This window comes from Protomyctophum parallelum (genome assembly GCF_964188405.1).
Source record: "Protomyctophum parallelum genome assembly, chromosome: 3".
Taxonomy (NCBI): Eukaryota; Metazoa; Chordata; class Actinopteri; order Myctophiformes; family Myctophidae; genus Protomyctophum; species Protomyctophum parallelum.
In genome coordinates this window covers 43,759,806-43,778,088 of record NC_139698.1, presented here as the reverse complement: position 1 = coordinate 43,778,088, position 18,283 = coordinate 43,759,806, and the positions used below count along the sequence as shown (strand labels likewise).

The 18,283-nt window shown below is 41.2% G+C and overlaps 1 protein-coding gene and 1 long non-coding RNA gene across 5 annotated transcripts; one reads left to right on the top strand and one right to left on the bottom strand.

The window, feature by feature from the left end:
* Positions 1–9,138: 9,138 nt before the first annotated feature.
* On the top strand, positions 9,139–16,349 carry rpz (rapunzel; the record flags this gene model as incomplete). Of its 4 annotated transcripts, none has more annotated exons than XM_083760626.1 (3): positions 9,139–9,304; positions 10,774–10,852; positions 13,781–16,349. In XM_083760626.1, the coding sequence occupies one exon, from the start codon at positions 13,818–13,820 to the stop codon at positions 14,499–14,501; it is 684 nt and encodes a 227-aa protein (XP_083616752.1). In that variant the 3' UTR covers positions 14,502–16,349. The 4 variants fall into 4 exon arrangements, with proteins under 4 accessions (XP_083616752.1, XP_083616751.1, XP_083616750.1 ...); XM_083760625.1 differs by lacking the exon at positions 9,139–9,304 and adding an exon at positions 9,336–9,467; XM_083760624.1 differs by lacking the exon at positions 9,139–9,304 and having other exon boundaries at positions 10,725–10,852; positions 13,802–16,349.
* Positions 10,861–17,952, bottom strand: LOC310855574. The gene is made up of 3 exons (XR_014569004.1): positions 17,826–17,952; positions 12,117–12,174; positions 10,861–11,264 (listed from the first exon to the last, which is right to left on the bottom strand). It is a non-coding gene; the product is annotated as an uncharacterized lncRNA (long non-coding RNA).
* Between the last annotated feature and the right edge of the window lie 331 nt (positions 17,953–18,283).

Here is an 18,283-nt window from a genome sequence, read left to right as displayed (position 1 = left end):
GGGGGGGGGGCGCCATAGGTGTTCCTCTGCAACGACGGCACGTCACTTTGAGTCGACCATAAATATGTGAATCAATTCTGTCAATTCAATTCTCTACCAATATATATATACCTTTATAATAAACTGTCGGGCTTGCCATATCTCTCTCTCGCCCGGTAGCCTAATAGGCATATTTGTTTAAAGCGCAAATAACATGCGTTTTAAAACTGCTTTTAATATTTAATATCATATTGTCTATGTCCCTCAAAGTTATTTCTAATGGTTTGAGCCTCAATCACCACTCTGATATAACCAGTACTTGTCATTTCTTTCTGGACTTTGAAAGCAGTTTTAGCTGCAGTACCACAATGTCCTGAGGTGGTGGGGGTGCTGATATGCAGATTATTTAATATTTGAGTCATTATAATACTGATGCTAGATAACACCAGGCTTGTTTCCATTCCATGCCAGCTTGGAAAATCAACAATGGTGGACATTGTAAACAAAGTGGAAATGCAAATTTGGAACTGAAGACTGAAGAAGAGGAGGAATTATACAAAGTAGGGTGACATTGATGACATCACGATGAGACCAAAATCAGTTGAGCTGTTTCTGAGAGCAATTTCCATTAAAGCACCAATATGATATGAAAGCCTGATTGTTCAAAATTGGTTATTTGTGGGGATAGAAAACACATATGGGAGCCCCAAAAACACAAAAGAAATTGAAAAAGTTGAATTTTATGTTATAGGTCCTTTAAGTTATTGTTATGAGGTCTCCTCCATCTGCTGTCAAAAGCCTACTCCTGTATAGGAAGATATAATGACGCGGACTGTCCGGCTGTTTGAGTAGCCACGTAGCCTATATTTATTTGTTTTGAACATATAGTTAAACTCAAAATAAAATGATGCGCTGGATCCAAAAATCGAGTGCGGGGCATTTAATTAATATGCAGCCTATTGGCTCCTATTGACTGTACACAACCAAAATATTGTTGCATCAATAAAAACTTCTTGATCGTGCGAGTGACAGTGTGCGGTTATATCTCTCAAGATTGATTTTGTCGCTTTCTTAATACATTTTTCTTAATACATACTTATGGAGCATAAAGATGGTGTGCAGAACTTTTTCTTCTCTCCAGCTTCTTGTACGAAAAACCATTTCAGCCAATCAACAGTCAACTCTCCTCCTCAGCCTCCCTATGCCCACTAGCTGTGTGTACTGCTAAAATTATTTTAAAATGATGTGACAAAAGTTCTGACCAGTAGATGGCGGTAAGATTTCGTTAAAACAAACAGAATGCCTGCCTGCAAATGTGCAATGGTGCACATGCTGAGGGAAGCTTAGAGAAATCAAATCAGCAACCCTGCTACCAAAGTGAACCAGTGAAACATCAAATGTGTCACTTTACTTATGACACAGAGGTCAAAACATTAACAGAACGACTTAATGGCTCTAGTCTGCCAGTTGAAAGCATAAGCATCATATAGGTTCCAAAGATGCATAGCACTGCAGTAATGCAACATCCTACACTAGTTGTTGTTCTTGAACACTCCTCTCCCTGCTGATCAACCTCATATGCATGGTGACAAGGAACAAATTCAAAGAATAACTTAAAGAATAGAAACAGGAATACCCAGCTGTCACTTCTCCAGGTTGCTAACTTTTTCCCAGTCCTGTTCACATGATACACTGCAAACAATAACCATAAAACATCTCGGCTACACTATGTCATTATTCAGAGCAGTTGATTGCATATAGCTTCACACCCATGGTGAAACTGAACCTGAATTTCGGCAACTGTTTTTGGGAATAGCAGCATAATAGTTTTGTATATCTTGCAAAAAAATAGCCAGGAGCTATAGGAGCTAACAATATCTTTGTAATCTTGGCACGACATACTGTGCATGACCAACGTATGTACATACAGTATATCTCGACTCCGGTTGAGGAAGCCCAAGTGCCCAACAACCCACGGTGAGGCCTTTAGGACAGTCATTCAAGCCACAAGTGGAGCCTGCAGTGCCACCGTGGCCAGGTGGAGCTTGCAGAACCATTGCAGCTCAGGAATCCACCACTCCTGAATGAAGTGTCAGGAGTGACGTCTTGAGGTGATGTCTTTTTTGCACTAGGTATGTTGGTGTGTGTTTTTTTAATGTTGTATGGGTCACTGTGTGCCTTTGTTGTCTTGTATTGTGTATTGTATTGTATTGTTTTGTATTGTATTGTATCTGTATGCTGCAGAGCGGGTCCTTGGGGTCCAAGACAAATTTCTTCCTTGGGAATAAAGAAACCTTGAACGTTGAACCTTGAGTGCTGGGACTGGGAGTCTGGTGCAACACACAAGTCCTGGACCTGGTGAGAGCAGGAGTGCACCTGGTGAGATGTAGGAGGGGCCCGAACAGGAGTCAACCCAGCCTAGTCCTTCCACGCGCCAAATTGGTCTACCTCCCACTGACTCCCAGTCCCAGCAGAGTAGTTCGGGAGCGGAGGATTGTGTGGGGTCTTTCCCTAATGGGACTAATCGTGGGTAGCTACTGGGACGTATAAGTCGGGCCTTGATCACCCCGGCTGAGTCACCTGAGTGAGGGGTATGATGTTGTGAGACCCGAAACCCCGATGACCTTGGGATACATCACTGAGGATACGTCCCAGGTGCATCCATGCGATAGTATAGCATCTTCTGCCCCCGCCCCAAACACTCCTGTTACTGAAGCTCTTACCGATATGTATTGTATGTATTATATGTCTTACGGTCTCTTACCCTGGGGCTTTTTGTGTTATCCTTTTAGCATAACGTTTGACTGTAGGCTACTACATGTCAAACTTACTACAAAAGTATTCAATCAATCACACTTTCCTATCCCTCTACTGTCACTCGAGGCATTCAGATTGTCTAAGAATGTATGGCTTCTTTCAGTTAATTTTATTCTGAATAAAGCTACAATCAAATTAAATAAAAAAGTAATATCAATGAAAAATAATTTATAGAAAGACTTTACCATATAAAAAGTTGTACAATAATTTGTGCAGATAGGCCCAGGCCGTCGGCGTGGTGGTCACCCTAGGCTGCAACGCAGGGGCATGCAGAGAATGTTCGAGAGGCAGGGGCTCTCTCAATGCTACACACTGCACTGCGACGCGTTGAGACTTGAGCGCTTGTGGATCAGCAATGTTTTAAGCAAAACCACACCCTCTACCACACTACTGAAGACATGGATTTCTAAACAAATTCTTAACTCATTCGCCACAGCGTCATCTGGTGGTTGTCTCAGAGCGCTATTTGGCCAACTAAGAGTCAGGGGGAAAAAATCCCGCGATCGTCAATGAATCCACCCAAAACATACTTTTTGTAAGCTAGGATCATATCGTTTAGAGAAATGAGCTTCAATCAAGCTTGTTTTTGGTCTAAAAAGAAGAATCTGAGTAACTATAAGACAGCGGAATTTTCATTTCCGTTTTTAACTTTTATTTCCCAGCGCACCGGAACCGGAGTGTTATGAGCGCATACCGGACACAATTGATCACCGTAATCAATTGATATTAAAATAGCCGTCCAAAGGCGGTCTCGGTGCCCCAGGGCCTTTGGAAAACAGGCGTCAAAAGGCGATTTCGGCACCAAATGAGTTGCAAAATGCTGTGTTCAAGTTCAGGAGAGTTCGGGAAAAGGCAATTATCCTGAATGCTGCCTTTGGGTATGGCAGCATTTCACCATGCATGTATACTATATGACGAGTGCCCGCGGCCATACCTAACAGCCGTGCGCACCCCCAGACCCCAGTACAGTGTGTACGCTACTCCACACAGCTGGTTGAGGGTGTTAATTTATTTATCTGCCTATTTACCTAAGTATTAATACCTTAGAGTACAAGTACCATTGCTCTTAGTGTCATGGCCTAAGTGTACAACAATAAAATTAATTATTACTTGTGACCAAACTATCTTTGTGAATTACATTAATATGCAACAAACCAACAACTCTTTAGTTTATAGACCACCACCTTATAGAGCGAAACCTAGAACCGTGATATCATACTTTAAGACAGAGTTCTCGTTACTGCAATGCACGCACACACAGACACACTCGCTTGTACTCAAACGAGTCCTCTCTCTCGAATATCCAGTATTAAGAGTAAAAAGAGTCTACAATACAAAAATCTGTATTAAGTTGTCAGCTCGGAGGAACCAAGGAAGAGAGAGCTCTCTCCCCTTATCATAAGCATTTATACTTTTTGATGCATGCAACTTTCCCCGCCCGTCCGGACGTGTCGTCTCTATAGTCACATTTCAAAACACCCCTAAGCATAAGTTTGTGCTACAACATTACAGTTCCTACATATTGCCCTATATGGGCATTTTAATAGTGGTTAACATACAGTTACATCTCTGATTACTCTCTTTCTGCTGTATAGAGAGGGCCTCTGCCTTCCTGTCAGTTCTAACTGCCTTGCTCGGGCGCATCTATGCACATACTTCCTGTCTCATACAACACAGGCAGCTGCTATGACATTTTCACATTAACCAACATAAATCCATACAGTCTGCGCAGAAGGGTCAACCGCAGCGTGAGAAGATCCCCGTCCCTGGTTCGGCCATTCAGCTTGCTGGGGCGGTGGGGGGGCGCCCTCAATGGCGCCAGCGCTGCTGGATGAGTTGGAGGAGAGGATTTATTGATCCCTTCATCGTAGGCCCATCTCGGTCCACTTTGGGGACGATTACTGCTCCGTCCATGGTCCCACGGGTCATCTCGTGAGTTGGATAGCGTGGGGAAGCCTGCGCGCCTCTTCTCCCTCGGTATGTCCCCCGGTGCCTATGGCTTGGTCCCCTGCTCCACTCCTGTTTCCTATGGGAGGGAGGGGGCGGGGGCGGCTTGTGGGTCCGCTTGGGTCCACACAGGGCTATTTCTGAAGTCGGGGCAGGGCCGCCCTGGCTCTCAACACTATACATAGTAAATACTGCGTTCATGGTCTGGAGAGGGCAGCTCCCTTTGATGTCTATCTGTGCACGTGCCTGCTGAAATGCCAGCCTGACAACGTGTTGTGGGTTCGAATCCCGATCCTGACACTCTCTCCCAATCTCTCTGGTTGTCAGTAAATGCATAAAAGCTATTTTTTACTATTTGAAAAAATGTGGTTGATTCAAAATATATTTTTATTAAAGGGATAGTTCACAATTTTTGAACTTAAGTTGCATGAAATACTTGCCTATAGTGGTTGCAACTTGCAACTGTATTAATTGATTGCCCGAGTTCCATGGTGGGAGTTCTTTTCTTTTTCTTTTTAAATGTTACAGAGTAACAAATACAAAAAACAAAAACAACACACACAAGAACAAAACAACACAAATCAAATCAAGACAACCGAAGAACATTCAAAATAAAACAAAATGTATTAAAAATATATATATATAAAAAATAAAATAAAACTCCAATATAGTCAATATACAAATCAGTTCATGGTCACAAACATCATCCAGACCAGGTTGGCTAGTCAGGTGACAACTATTCAGGTTCAATCGTGGGCACGAGTGTAAGGCGGTCAACATGAGATAGAAAAGGCTGCCATGCTTTACTGAATTTGGAGCCACGCAATGTGTATTTAATTAAAAAAAAAAAAAATTAACAGTATTAGTAGTCAGATATCGAACGGGAATGTTTTTGAGTGGTGCAACCACTCCAAAGAACAGCAATGTCCGTGTTTTTTCCAATGCATAAGAATAAGACGTCTTGCCAGAAGCGTCACAAAAGCGACAAGGTCAGATTGATATTTAGGCAGGGGGATAGTTTCAGGAAGGACGCCAAATAGGGAAATAATAGGGGATGGATCTATTATCTAGCAACTGTAACACATCTGAAATAGTATCAAATATAGCTGACCAAAAACATATGAAGAATATTAGCTGGAGCCTGGTGGCATATATCGCACGTTGGATCCACATTATCATAAATCCTAGCTAATCGAAACTTGGAGTTCTGCTCTGGTTTTGGTGAATATTAAGTAGTTCCGGTCATTTTGTGGGGGGCACTGGGGCCACGCAATAAAAAGTAATTTAATCCACAAAACTAGCGTCATTTGTATTGTTGACCTATTTCTAAAATATTAGCGCAACGTTCGTTCAACTTCGACCCCATCACATTTTTGTGGCGTAGTGATATGGACATAAAAAACATAGTTCCGTGTGATAGAGGGGTCAAAAATGATCGAACGTTGCACTAATATGTTAGAAATAGGTCAACAATACAAATGATGCTAGTTTTGTGAATTAATTTACTTTTAATGCGCCCCCCACAAAATGACCGGAACTACTTAATATTTCACCAAAACCAGAGCAGAACTCTCAGGACTCTCAGGACTCTGGCAATCAATTAATACAGTTGCAAGTTGCAACCACTATATTAATGGCACGTATTTCATACAGCTTAAGTAAAATTCTGAACTATCCCTTTAAGGTCCCAAGATTCCATTCCTATAGTGGAGTCCAAAGTACATTATTTCTATTAGAAATGTAGCAGAGTGAAAGTCATGAACTTGCAAAAATAAAGTGCAGTACTCAATAGGGTAGTTGTTATGTAGACAGCACTATAATTGTATTGTATATAGTCATAGCACGCCATAGTACATATGTATAGCATAGTAGTGAATATGTATAGTTTATTATGTATAGTGTATGTATAGTTTCATCATATAGATATTCCACTGTTACCTTCTTAGCTTACGCATGTTTCATGATAAATGCTTTTATGTGATGTATTCCCATGCTTTTGTTCTTGCTTAAATTTAAGTCGCTCTGGATTAAGAGCGTCTGCTAAATGCCTAAATTGTAAATTGTAAATTGTAGTTACTGTCCACCACTGTCCAGCTCCATATTTTAAGATCCTGGAGTCTGTGCCAAAGCTCTTCAGCCTCCGGATAAAGCCGTTACCTCAGTGCCTCAACAACAATGCACGCACGTACGTGTCCTCACCCCTGCAGCATCCTGTGCTCCACAATCATCTTCTTTGTTTTGTTGACATTGAGGCAGAGGTCGGTCGTCTTGTCTCTAAGATCAGGCCAATGCCGGTGGTGCCCAGTGTGTTCACACAGTCATGTGTGGACAGGGAGTACAAGAGGGGCCGAGTGTGGTCACACAGTCATGTGTGGACAGGGAGTCCAAGAGGGGCCGAGCACAGATTCGGCCCCTCAGATTCTGCAGCCATCTTCTCTTGTGGGCAGGATGACCTGATGACCTGAACCCTGCGGAAATAAGAGAAGTATGGGTTACTGACCTGTTATTGTAATACACAAAGTAAAATAAAGGTGTGTCGTGTGTGTGTGTGTGTGTGTGTGTGTGGCGGGGACGACGACTAACTTCATATTATATGAGCATTGCTGCATTTAAGTGTAAGTACTAAGTAAGTACACTGATGTAATAATGATTGTCTAAGAATTGCTCAAACTGTTCACATTGATTTGCTATATTCTCTCAAGTTACACTGGTTTGTGGCGTCAACCCCCCCAACAAACTCCCTTCATCCACAGCTTTGCCCTTCTAACACTTCTCTCTCTCTTTCCTCTAGAAGCCCCGAGGGGGGGAGTGTCAGAGCAGAGGCGACTGACCGCTCCCGACTCCCGAGCAGGTCGTCAGGCTCCCGAGACTACACCCCCACCCTGAGTCTCGCCCCACCTCGTGCTCCTCATCTATAGGCCTACACATTCATCTCACTTTGTGCAATAAATACTGTTTAACTTGAGCAGGTGTGGTCTCTTACAGTGAACTGATATTTTATAAAATGTTAGGACTTCCAGCAACAAATCAATAAGTGGCCAACATACCAACTATTAAAATCATACCATGATTAATTAGTGACAACTGCTGTAAAATTATTATAATAACTAGAACTGCACTCTGTCGAGTGCATATATTGCTTGTTGCACACTAGTAGGCCATAAATGGCCAACTAGTGCGCAAGCAGAGCGCGCAAGTACTTTCGACCGTTATAAACTGTCACTTTTGATGCGTATGCACCGCTAGTTATACATATACTATATATATATGTAATTTGTAAGTTGATTAGCGGTATACTGTGGTTACTTTGCGCCAAAAACCGTCCCAGCCAACCCGCCGCTTTTGATGCGTATGCTAATAAAACAGCAAATTGTGCCTGATTTGCTGGGACCAGATTACATACATGTATACACAGGAGCATTACCTTTAAACCTCCCAACACTAAAACATATCGTCATTACGTCACAATCGAAGACCAATTACACTCTGGCATTGGGTCCTTTAATCCACATATTTCTTACGTCATCATTGAGAGCTAGTTATACATATACACACCATGTACTCTGGTCCCAGCAAATCAGGCACAATTTGCTATTTTATTTTATAAATTACATATATATAGTATATGTATGACTAGCTCTCAATGATGACGTAAGAAATATGGTCATGTATGTAATCTGGTCCCAGCAAATCAGGCACAATTTGCTGTTTTATTTGCATACGCATCAAAAGTGGCGGGTTGGCTGGGACGGTGCATACGGACCGGGCGAAACTATTACTTGCGCACTCTGCTTGCGCAAGTAAATAGCCTAGGCCTAATAAGACCCTGGTTTAGAAAATATTGTGTAAATTGTACTGTTTTTGTACAATTTGCATTCAATTGGACGTCTGTATAAACTCTTCTTTGGGCACTGTAACCAAAAACGGATCAAAATAGCCTGATGTCACATAAACATAACAAAAAATATATATATATCTTCCTCTTTTTTTTAACAATTACAAATTTGATCTCTGAAAAAATTATGTTTAGATAATTAACACAAAATATGTCTTGGCATTGGCTGCCTATCCAATTTAACGGTGTGGGCTTTAATAAATAAGTTATATATTCTGAAATGCATTGTGTTGATGTGTATTCTGCCAACTGGTTGGTTATCTTGTTGGATAGATATCCAATGTCTCCCAAGTCCCAAGCTTGTTTTAGGTTCACACACTCTGGACTGGAACCATAAACAAGCTCTAGGCTACTATAGGCCTACTGCCACGGTGCCACCCCCAGGCTACGTTAATGACGTTTTGCAATGCATTCGCCTGCCCTAAACATAAATTATTGCGCATGTTGACCGCACAACTCAATTGCATAAGGCAAGCTTGTGGTTATCATCAAAAGGATTATCTACGTAGCCTCGTGTAGACTACTAATGCTTTGACTTAGTTGTCTACTTCTCGTTGTGAAAGGTCTGAGTCTGACTGTGGAATGGATTCTGGAATAACAGCTGCTGCGGCTGATGAACAATAGCGACAGCCGTGCGCCAGGCTGTAGCAGCAACTGACAGCACCAGTGAGTGAGTCGCGTGCAGCCATGCACCATCTCCACTCTGTGGTTGTCATTTGGAAACTGGCGCAACACAACGGGCGCACACAGTCACAGACGTAGCGCATTTTATTTAAGAAAGATTGCTTAGCCTACTAATACGTCGCTGAGTGACTTCGTGTCCGAGCAGGTACCGTATGCGGAGATAGTGTATAAAATGCAGACTCGTGTTTTATTTCAAATAGCAATTCTCCAAAACACAACAAAGGCTGCTGTCTGCTGCTAAGCAGGCAGAAATAGCTGTTAGTTGACGGGTGGATCTATCCTACATAATGGAGACAGATCTGGACATTCAGGACAACAAACGCCTATCCATTTTGCTGTGGAAATATAGTATATCTCTCCGCGTTTCATTCAAATCCCTGGACCCTGCTATTGTGTGTTGTCAACATTGGACATTTTTGAACGGCGCCGAAGATCGGATGGCATGCTCTCTTTTTACATTTTGTGGGGTTCTTTTTCTGAATGACTTTGTTCAGTTTTGCCTATTTTATTTACGCCTATTACTCATTTATTTATTTTACTGGTCTGGGTACTGGTACTGAGTGCTGTTCTCCTTTCAGCACCAGGGCGCAAAGCTGCAGCCTAAATGAATCCAGTGGCACCACGTTATTGCCAACTTGAATTTGCAAAATTCACTATTGTGATGTGTTTGATGTAGACTATATACTGTACAAATATCAAACCCACTGCAAAATAAATATATATTTTTTTTAATTCAGTGATAAATAACTGTGGCGCATTGCAGTTCGTGCCTTTTGATAACTTGTTTTGTTTGGGTTTGCTTAAAGGCAGTGATCTCAAATGTGATAATAGCCCAAAACCTTTATCATATGGTGAAATAATGTTCAATAATTACCTTTTTAGACAGAAGAATCTTCTCGTTTTTCCTCTAGAGCGTTTGGAGATCTCTCTGCAGCTGTGGGTACACATGTGCACTTTTGGAGAGGTGTATTTGGAAACGTAGCTTTCCATTGGTTTTCTTCGGTCCTCTCTAAAAGAAAACGTTTTCTTTCTTATTTTTTGGTTAAATCCATTCTAGAGGGGTCTCTTTTAACAATTTCCCCACAAAATGGTGCATTTTGGTCCACCCAAAGATGCTCCAGGGCTTGGCAAATGCACAAGATGCAGTGGAAAGTCTCTGAATACTCAGCACTGTACTGACTGACAATTGCTTCTTAGTATGGACTGTATGACTACTGATGGACCAGAATAAGTTGAAAACTTAGGGGGAGGTCAGAGTGTATTTGAGGAGTGGGCTTCACTATCTGAGCCCATTGACAGCCTTTTAAAATGGCATGTTTGAGCATGTGTGTATATGTGCAAAATAGGGCCCTTTCTGGACATTTTGGGCCCTTGGAATTGTATGGGAATGGTTTAGTCAAATATGAACACCCCTACACATTCAACCTACATGGAAGTTTCCTTTTTTGCAGGGATTGCTGGGAAGAAGAAGAGGCAATCGAGTTTGGGACTTTGGAGAGGGTGGTGTAAAGAGAGAGAGGTACTTAAAAGGTAAGGAATCCTATCTTTCCCAGTGGCCAATGTTGCCCAATGTTGGACAAAAGGCAAATGGTGAATGTATACTCCAAATTTAGCCAACAAAAAATACGTTTTCAGGTGTTTTTAAGTTGCTGTACAGTGTAATACACAAGGGTGGGACAGAGCATTATGGTGTGCATTAACAAGGAAATATGGAGAGACGGCTAGGGGGAGCCATTGCTAGCATGGGAAAGGCAGCCTTCTGCCTCTTGGCTGTTGGGACTCGGGAGAGGGGCTGTTGAGCTTGATTTGAGTATTTAAACACAGCAGACCATATGGTAGAAAGTCTATAGTTGTGTGTTTAGCCTTCCTTAGGTATATTGTTTGAACTATATTAGGCTCAAGGTTGTTCTTCAAGTGTCTCAACTGCCAGAAGTCAGTAGGCCTACAGTGAAATAAAGAGAGAAAACTGTCATGGTACAAGCCTGGGTGGAATAAAAATAACATTCAAATAAGCCATGAACATGCAAATCATATGTTAGAATTTATTTTAAACGTAAGATTGTATCTGGAAGTCGATTAGCTTAGCATATGATCATAGAGAGAAAATAATTCAAGATGGCCTCTCCACTGAACTGGGGACTGGTGAAAACAACTGCCTACTTCCTGATTAGTGAACTAGAGCTACTCTGTTTACAAACAATTCCTATTTGAGTATGATAATTGCATATATAACAACATTTAGCTTAGGTTAATCAAATTTTGGTAGATCTAATGCAATATGAATCAAGCTAGTATTTACTATTTATTGACTTAGATAGAGAAGTGCTGTTGTATCCATTTTCCTACAAGGCCCAGATTTGAACATAACAGTAATTTGGTGACCCAAAGAGGAAATGCATGAACAGGGTCACAGGCCTCATCTGTTGACTATTCATAATAATTATTGGGATAAATTATTTGTGTGACAGCATGCATTTTGTATTTCAGATCAATCATTCGCTGTAATAAAGTGGAGAATTATGGTTAGATCGTGTTTTCACTGGTGAAGAATAAATAAGGAATTATGTCACCTTCACCAAGGGTTCATTTCCAGTTGCCTTTTACACCACTGTTCAACCATTCTGCTTATTTAAACAACTTTTGCTCCAATTTGTGCCACGTCAGTACCAAATCCTGCCTAATTAGCAGAAAGATTATGTTGGTGCTAAATATGTCTGACAATTTTGAAGTTGCAGGCAGGCCCTAGTGGCAAAAAAGAGTAGAGGAAAAAAATATTAACCCTTTCATTACCTACATTTAAACAGCTGGATTCTGGTACTTGGGTGAGGATGCATTTTTATGTGGAACACCATCTGTGAAGATATTAACAATAAAGACATGTGTCACAAAAACTAAATCACACAATAATTTAATTAAAAAGCAGAAGAGAGCAATAGAAAAGCAATACTTAACCTTCAACAAAGTTGAAGAAAAATAAAAAAGAGGGAACAAAATCTCATGAGTATGGGTTCAGACCTTACATCATTTTTCAAGTGCCTTGTTCTTTCACGACCACCAAAAAATCTGTTCATAAAAGTCTGTTCATACTACCTCTGATAACCTGCACTTAAGCACATCAACTAATATTAACCTGAAGATAAAGGGTTATATCCTTAGGTTAGGGCCATCATCTATCAGTCCATTATGCTGGTGCTGAAACATGGAGGCGGGTGGGGATGTGTGGCATTGTAAGTGTAATCACTGCCCCCTCTGGTGGACACATATATTAAGGAACATCAGCCCACTGAAGTCAAAGCAGGGTGTTCCTTGCATTGCTCGGCTTTTGCTTCTACTCCCTGCTTGAACTTTTGCGACCTAAAGTGTGTCATACTGTCATTCACTCCCTAAGCCAACTCACTTCAAGGGAAAGACTCAAGATTCAGAAAATACGTAGAGCAGCAGTCAAACCAAACAGGCGCGTCATTGTGTAGGAAATTTTCAAAATGACTACACTGATGAAGGCCTGCGCGTCTGTTTGGTTTGACTACTGCTGTCATTGTCATCATTGAGGGGCGCTATCCACTCCGGCTATGTCCAGCTTTTAGTGTGCGTGTAAACACGAACTTGTCCTAATACAAACATTAAATGCCATTGATAATGAATGGCCATTTTTGAGTGTTTGTGTAAACACAAACATTACGTAAACACAAAGTGTGATTGGCCGGACATTGGAATGACATGATTACTGGGAGTGTGGATTTTATTCCCCTTATACCCATAGTCTAGGTTCACATTGTGTTAAACTATGTTGTAATCTCTGTGTTTGTAATAGCTGAGTTAAAGCAAGCTAAATATAGCCCTGCAGCCACATAGCTGACCCGCTGATAAAACCTGTACTGTAAAGACAACTGAGTGCAGTGACATGTTTTTTCTTTTAAAGCAAAATGGTGAAATCCCAACTGATTATCTTACTACTGACTAACCCTACTGCCTATTTCACTCTTTAAGAACCTTTGATTTAACACTCAGTATTTGTGTGTGTGTGTAGGGACTTGTTGTGTGCTATCTATGTGTTGCTAGAAGCACTACTCGTTCAACATGCCTTTGCTGGCCTACTGTTGCTACTATCGCTGTTGCTCGGGAGCTATCTGTTCCCTCCATAGAAACTCATTGAAAACAATCTGGTGCTGAAGTATTTCAGTGCTCAGTGGAGAGCTGCTGTGTTAACCAATATAACTGTTAACTCCTTCATTGCCGAAGTCTGCAGCCAATCATGGACAACAAAAATGGGCTTGATGTGAAATTATTGTTCTCTATCTTATTATGTATAAAACTTTGTGTTTTAGGCGCATCATCTTGTCCAAGACTTAACCAATGCCTAAAGCCTACCTTAACAATGGTATCACTCTCACAAAGTTTGCTAATGCCCAATGTGAGTTTTCTTCTTTCTAATTCTGTTCATGTTTCTGTGTCTTATAGACCTTCATACTGTCATCGCAGCATAGGTGACCTCGCCATGATGTCAGAAGAGATTGAGGATGATAGGGCCAAGCTGAAGCAGGGCCTGATAAAGGTACTGGAATGTGTGGCCACCATCTCCTCTGCAGCAGCCGTGGTGAACCCTATTTTTGGTGTGGCCGGCTCCCTTATCCGGGTAGTGCTGCACCACGTGGATGATGAAGACATCCGCACCCTGAAACGCGAATTTGGCACCGTCAACCGGGCCCTCGATGACCTGTCCCGGCAGAACCACAACGCCCTGTTGCAGATCAAGAAGGAAACAATAGATGGCCAGTACTCCAAGGTGGAGGATAACCTGCGGAACCAGTTCCGTAAGTTCATGGAGATGGTGGAGGCGCGGCCCGAGCTCCGGGAGCGCAAGAAGGATGACTTTGAGATGAGCTACAGCAACGACCTCGGTGACCAGAACTTGCACACCCTTTACGAGGGCGTGGTAGGAAAACGTAAAATCTTCAGCCGACCCATCCTGGAAGTGTACCTGAAGCACTCACAGGGTGACCGCCACATCATGGAGCACCTCTGCACCCGCCTCACTTACCTCTTCTGTATCGGCCTCATCGCACTCATGGGCTACGCCGCCGTCATTGGAGATGACGAAGAAGGCCTGAGTGAGGAGTGGGCCGAAAAGATGGAGCATGTGCAGGAGAAGATGCAGGAGGCTTTGAGGAGGTGCAAGTGAGGAAGGGGAGGCATAATTTCACCTCTGCTACCTTTCCTTGATATTTAGGACATTCCCATCTATCCTGCCGATTCCTTCTGCTATATTCTTCCATTTTCTGCCCTTACTGAGTACTGGTTATGCAACCACACTTCACTGAAGAAAACTGTGAATTTGTACTATGTGTATGGGCATATTAATCATAGAGGTTTCATTTGCATATCATCACTATCCGGCAGAAACCTGCTAACTCAATTTTTCAGGTTTAAAAAAAATATCATTCATCTGTTTGTTGGTTAAAAAAATCACACCCGTGTGAAGTGAGGGCCGCCTTCTGACAAAACCATCTCACACCATAGCTCACACAACACATCTCTGTTTTTAATAACGGTGGTCACCTCTTCACCGAAAACTAGACTATGAATAGACCTTTAGATGTCAAAGAATACAGTACATGAGATTTTTGTGCTTACACATTACTCATTGAACACTAACATAGGACAATTTGCCAAGGAGAGAATACACACACACACACACACACTACGTATTTGGGTTGGCTAGATATTGGAAATACATTTTACTGGTTCATATCCATCCAGTTATCTACGCTTCAATGACCATGATCATTTGGTGAAGAAATTGTTCACTAAAGAAACGAATGCACTCATAATTGCTTTCAAGTAAATCAATACAATTTGTATTGACAATGATCAGTGATATAGTCTTAAAAGGATGTGGCACGAGGCTGTTTATCAAATGCATGTTCAACCACTAGAGGGAGCAGTTACAGTAGGAACAGGTTTTGGCTTTATGAGCCATAAAAAATGAGCCATATAAAAGAAAACATTGTGACCAAAAGAAAAAAGGATCTTAAATGCACCATCCCAAAGTTTTCAATGTTGAATGTAACTTTTGTGAGATTCTTAATGCTCACTGTGCATATGCAGAGTTTGACTTTGCATCATTTTGCTTTTATTTACACGAATATCTGTTTAACACTAAAAACACGTCATTTAATGTATTTTAGCGCTTCTGATTTCCCTTTATATATATTGACACTATATGTAGTAGCTGATTACAACACTAATGAAACCGGATATACTAGATGCAGTATATGGCAGGCACAGCAAGCACTTCTTGTCTTCTATATCATAAAGATATACAGTATGGACAATAGCTAGTTGAACATATCTTGTAAAACAATAGGTCAAAGTATACATTTGCTTTGAATGTGCTTCCATTTTTGTTATTTTTTTTTTCTACCCACAGTGGTAACTTTAGCCCCACATAAGGCTTTCAATTGTAATGGAACACTAACAGTTTAACATTAAATGACGTATGATATCACGGTAATATAGGACAATATAAATGGGGTTTATTTGATTTCATCAGCTTTAATCAAAGAGGAATTTCCCGGTTAGGTGAATGTTATTTTATCATTAGCATACATATAACATCCGTTTTCGTATTTCATCATCTTTGCATGCACTTGCTTGTCAGTCAGACCAACAGTGCCTAAATAAATTGATTTTGATGTAATTTAAAGATTTTTATCTTGCTACATAAGAGATGGAGGTATCAGTGAGGTCGGAAGTTATTATTTTTTTGTTTTTTTACAATTACAGTTTGACACAGTCACCTTTACTTGTCATTTATTAATGCTGTCATGATAACTACTCTGATAGCTATACTGTATGTTACATGGCATTTCTTTATAATGTGACAACTGCTATAAGTATACTTATGTAAATGCTGGGGGAGGCTATGGAGCCCTTTGGAATGTTAAGTTTGTGAATATATTTTTGCCTATTTTATAATGGATAATGGCCTGTATGCAGAATGATGCTATAAATAAATATAGCCTATAAAGGAAAATGTTTGAGGTTGGAGTCATTCATTGTATGCAAAAAAAGCATCAGTTTGCAATGCATCATGCAAATAAGAGCAAACATTTAGATCTCAGGCTAAACAAATGCATTAAACAAAAGCATATTAGCAGACTTCATGGAAAATAATAAATCGATTGAAGGGTAAATTCAATTTACATTTGGGAGATTTACTCCTTTTAAGCGAGACAAGGAATCCGAAACAAACTAAAGGGATGCAGGGAAGGAATTTTCATTTTTCATACATCCATAGTCCATACAAAATTGAATGCCGTTTAACGCCATGTCCACAAGGTGGAACTGTTGCCTCACTAGTGTGAACAACTCTTGCGCACTGAACTCATCAGCTGGAACATCCACTACAGCTGCCAAAACCAGACCAGTGATTTGTCCGTGTCTATGCCGCATGGTATGCAGTCTACTGGAGAGAATCATTCGAGGCTAAACTACGTGATTGGCTTAGCCTATCAAAAGTTCTGTAGGTAGGCCGCTATTCATTCCCATGCATGCATATTCAGAGCAAAATCTCAGGTCCTGGAAGGTATTTAACAACTTTGGTATGCTATAATATATCCAGTAGCCTACAACTGGTTTTGATCCAAGTAGACAATTCTGCCTTGTAAAAAGCATTAATTTCAATTACAAATAGTAGACCTATGGCTCACTGCCAGTGTCTGCCACTGGCGGCTGGCTGGCTATACATGAAGGTTGCGGTGCCTGCTTAACCTACGGCTGGGTTAGGCCAGAGAGTTATTCTAATGACCAGTAACGACCGCTCTGTGGGTTGGGTTGACGGCCGCTCTATGAGGTTGACCTACTAGGCTACAGACCAGTAGTCTGCGCAAAGCGCGTGATGCAATGCAATATATACGCTCCTAGTGTGAGGGTACTGAGAATGGTCAAATTAAGGGTCCAAATCTGGTAGACCTAAAATACAATGAAGTGTTCATGAGCCGAATTCGCATATCATGCAAATAAAACTGTAGCTAATTGTAAATGCTTAATGGCTTTTTCCCCCCTTCTTTTTTTTAGATGAGATTCTGCATGGACGCTCACAGGGCGCGTCGTGTGCGCACAGAGAGACTGTGCGCACATAGACAGACTACATATATCGATCTATAGATCGATATGATATGTAGCATATATGAGCCCAAAAACGAAATCATGTTTGTGTAAACAAACAGGTTAGGCTATTTCAAGCCTAATGGTAATTAGTGTCCCACATTTCCTATAAAGAATAATGAAAAAAGTGCTTGCCACGTTTCTTTTCTTCTCCCCTTTTCTTTAAGAAAGCGTTAAACATAAATAGATGCATTTGATTGATACAGGTGACGTGTTCGTAGAACATGCCATCACAATAGAAGACTAGTTGCAATTCATCTAACTTGCCATTCTAGCGTATTAAGCAATCGACTCCAGTGCTGACAATGTCATTATAGTAGTTTTCAATGTGTCTTACCTCAAATTCGTTGAATAATCCAAAAGCTAGACATCAAATTCCATTTTTATGACTTGCGTAAAAGTGCGCAATACGCTACCACAAAAAATAGTTCTAAGGTATTTATGAGAATGACATTAACAACACATTAGCACTACTCATAATAGGAAGGAAAATCACCCATTTGTGTGACGCCGCTGACACGGACAAGCAGAACATGGCCTCACATTTTAGTGCGCTCTTTTTCTTCTTTACATCCTCTCTCGCTCTCAGGCTCTCTCTCTCTCTCGCTCTCTTGCGCGTTCTCTCCCCCCTCTCTCTCGCTCTCTCCTTTGCACATAGCCTACTCACATTGCAGATATAGGGTAGGGTTGTGCATCTTCCTCAGTGAATCTGCTTTTTGGACCCCTCCTCGGCGAAAGGGAGAACCGTGGGAATTGTCCCTAACTTGGGGGTGAAACTTGACTGCAGCTGTTGGA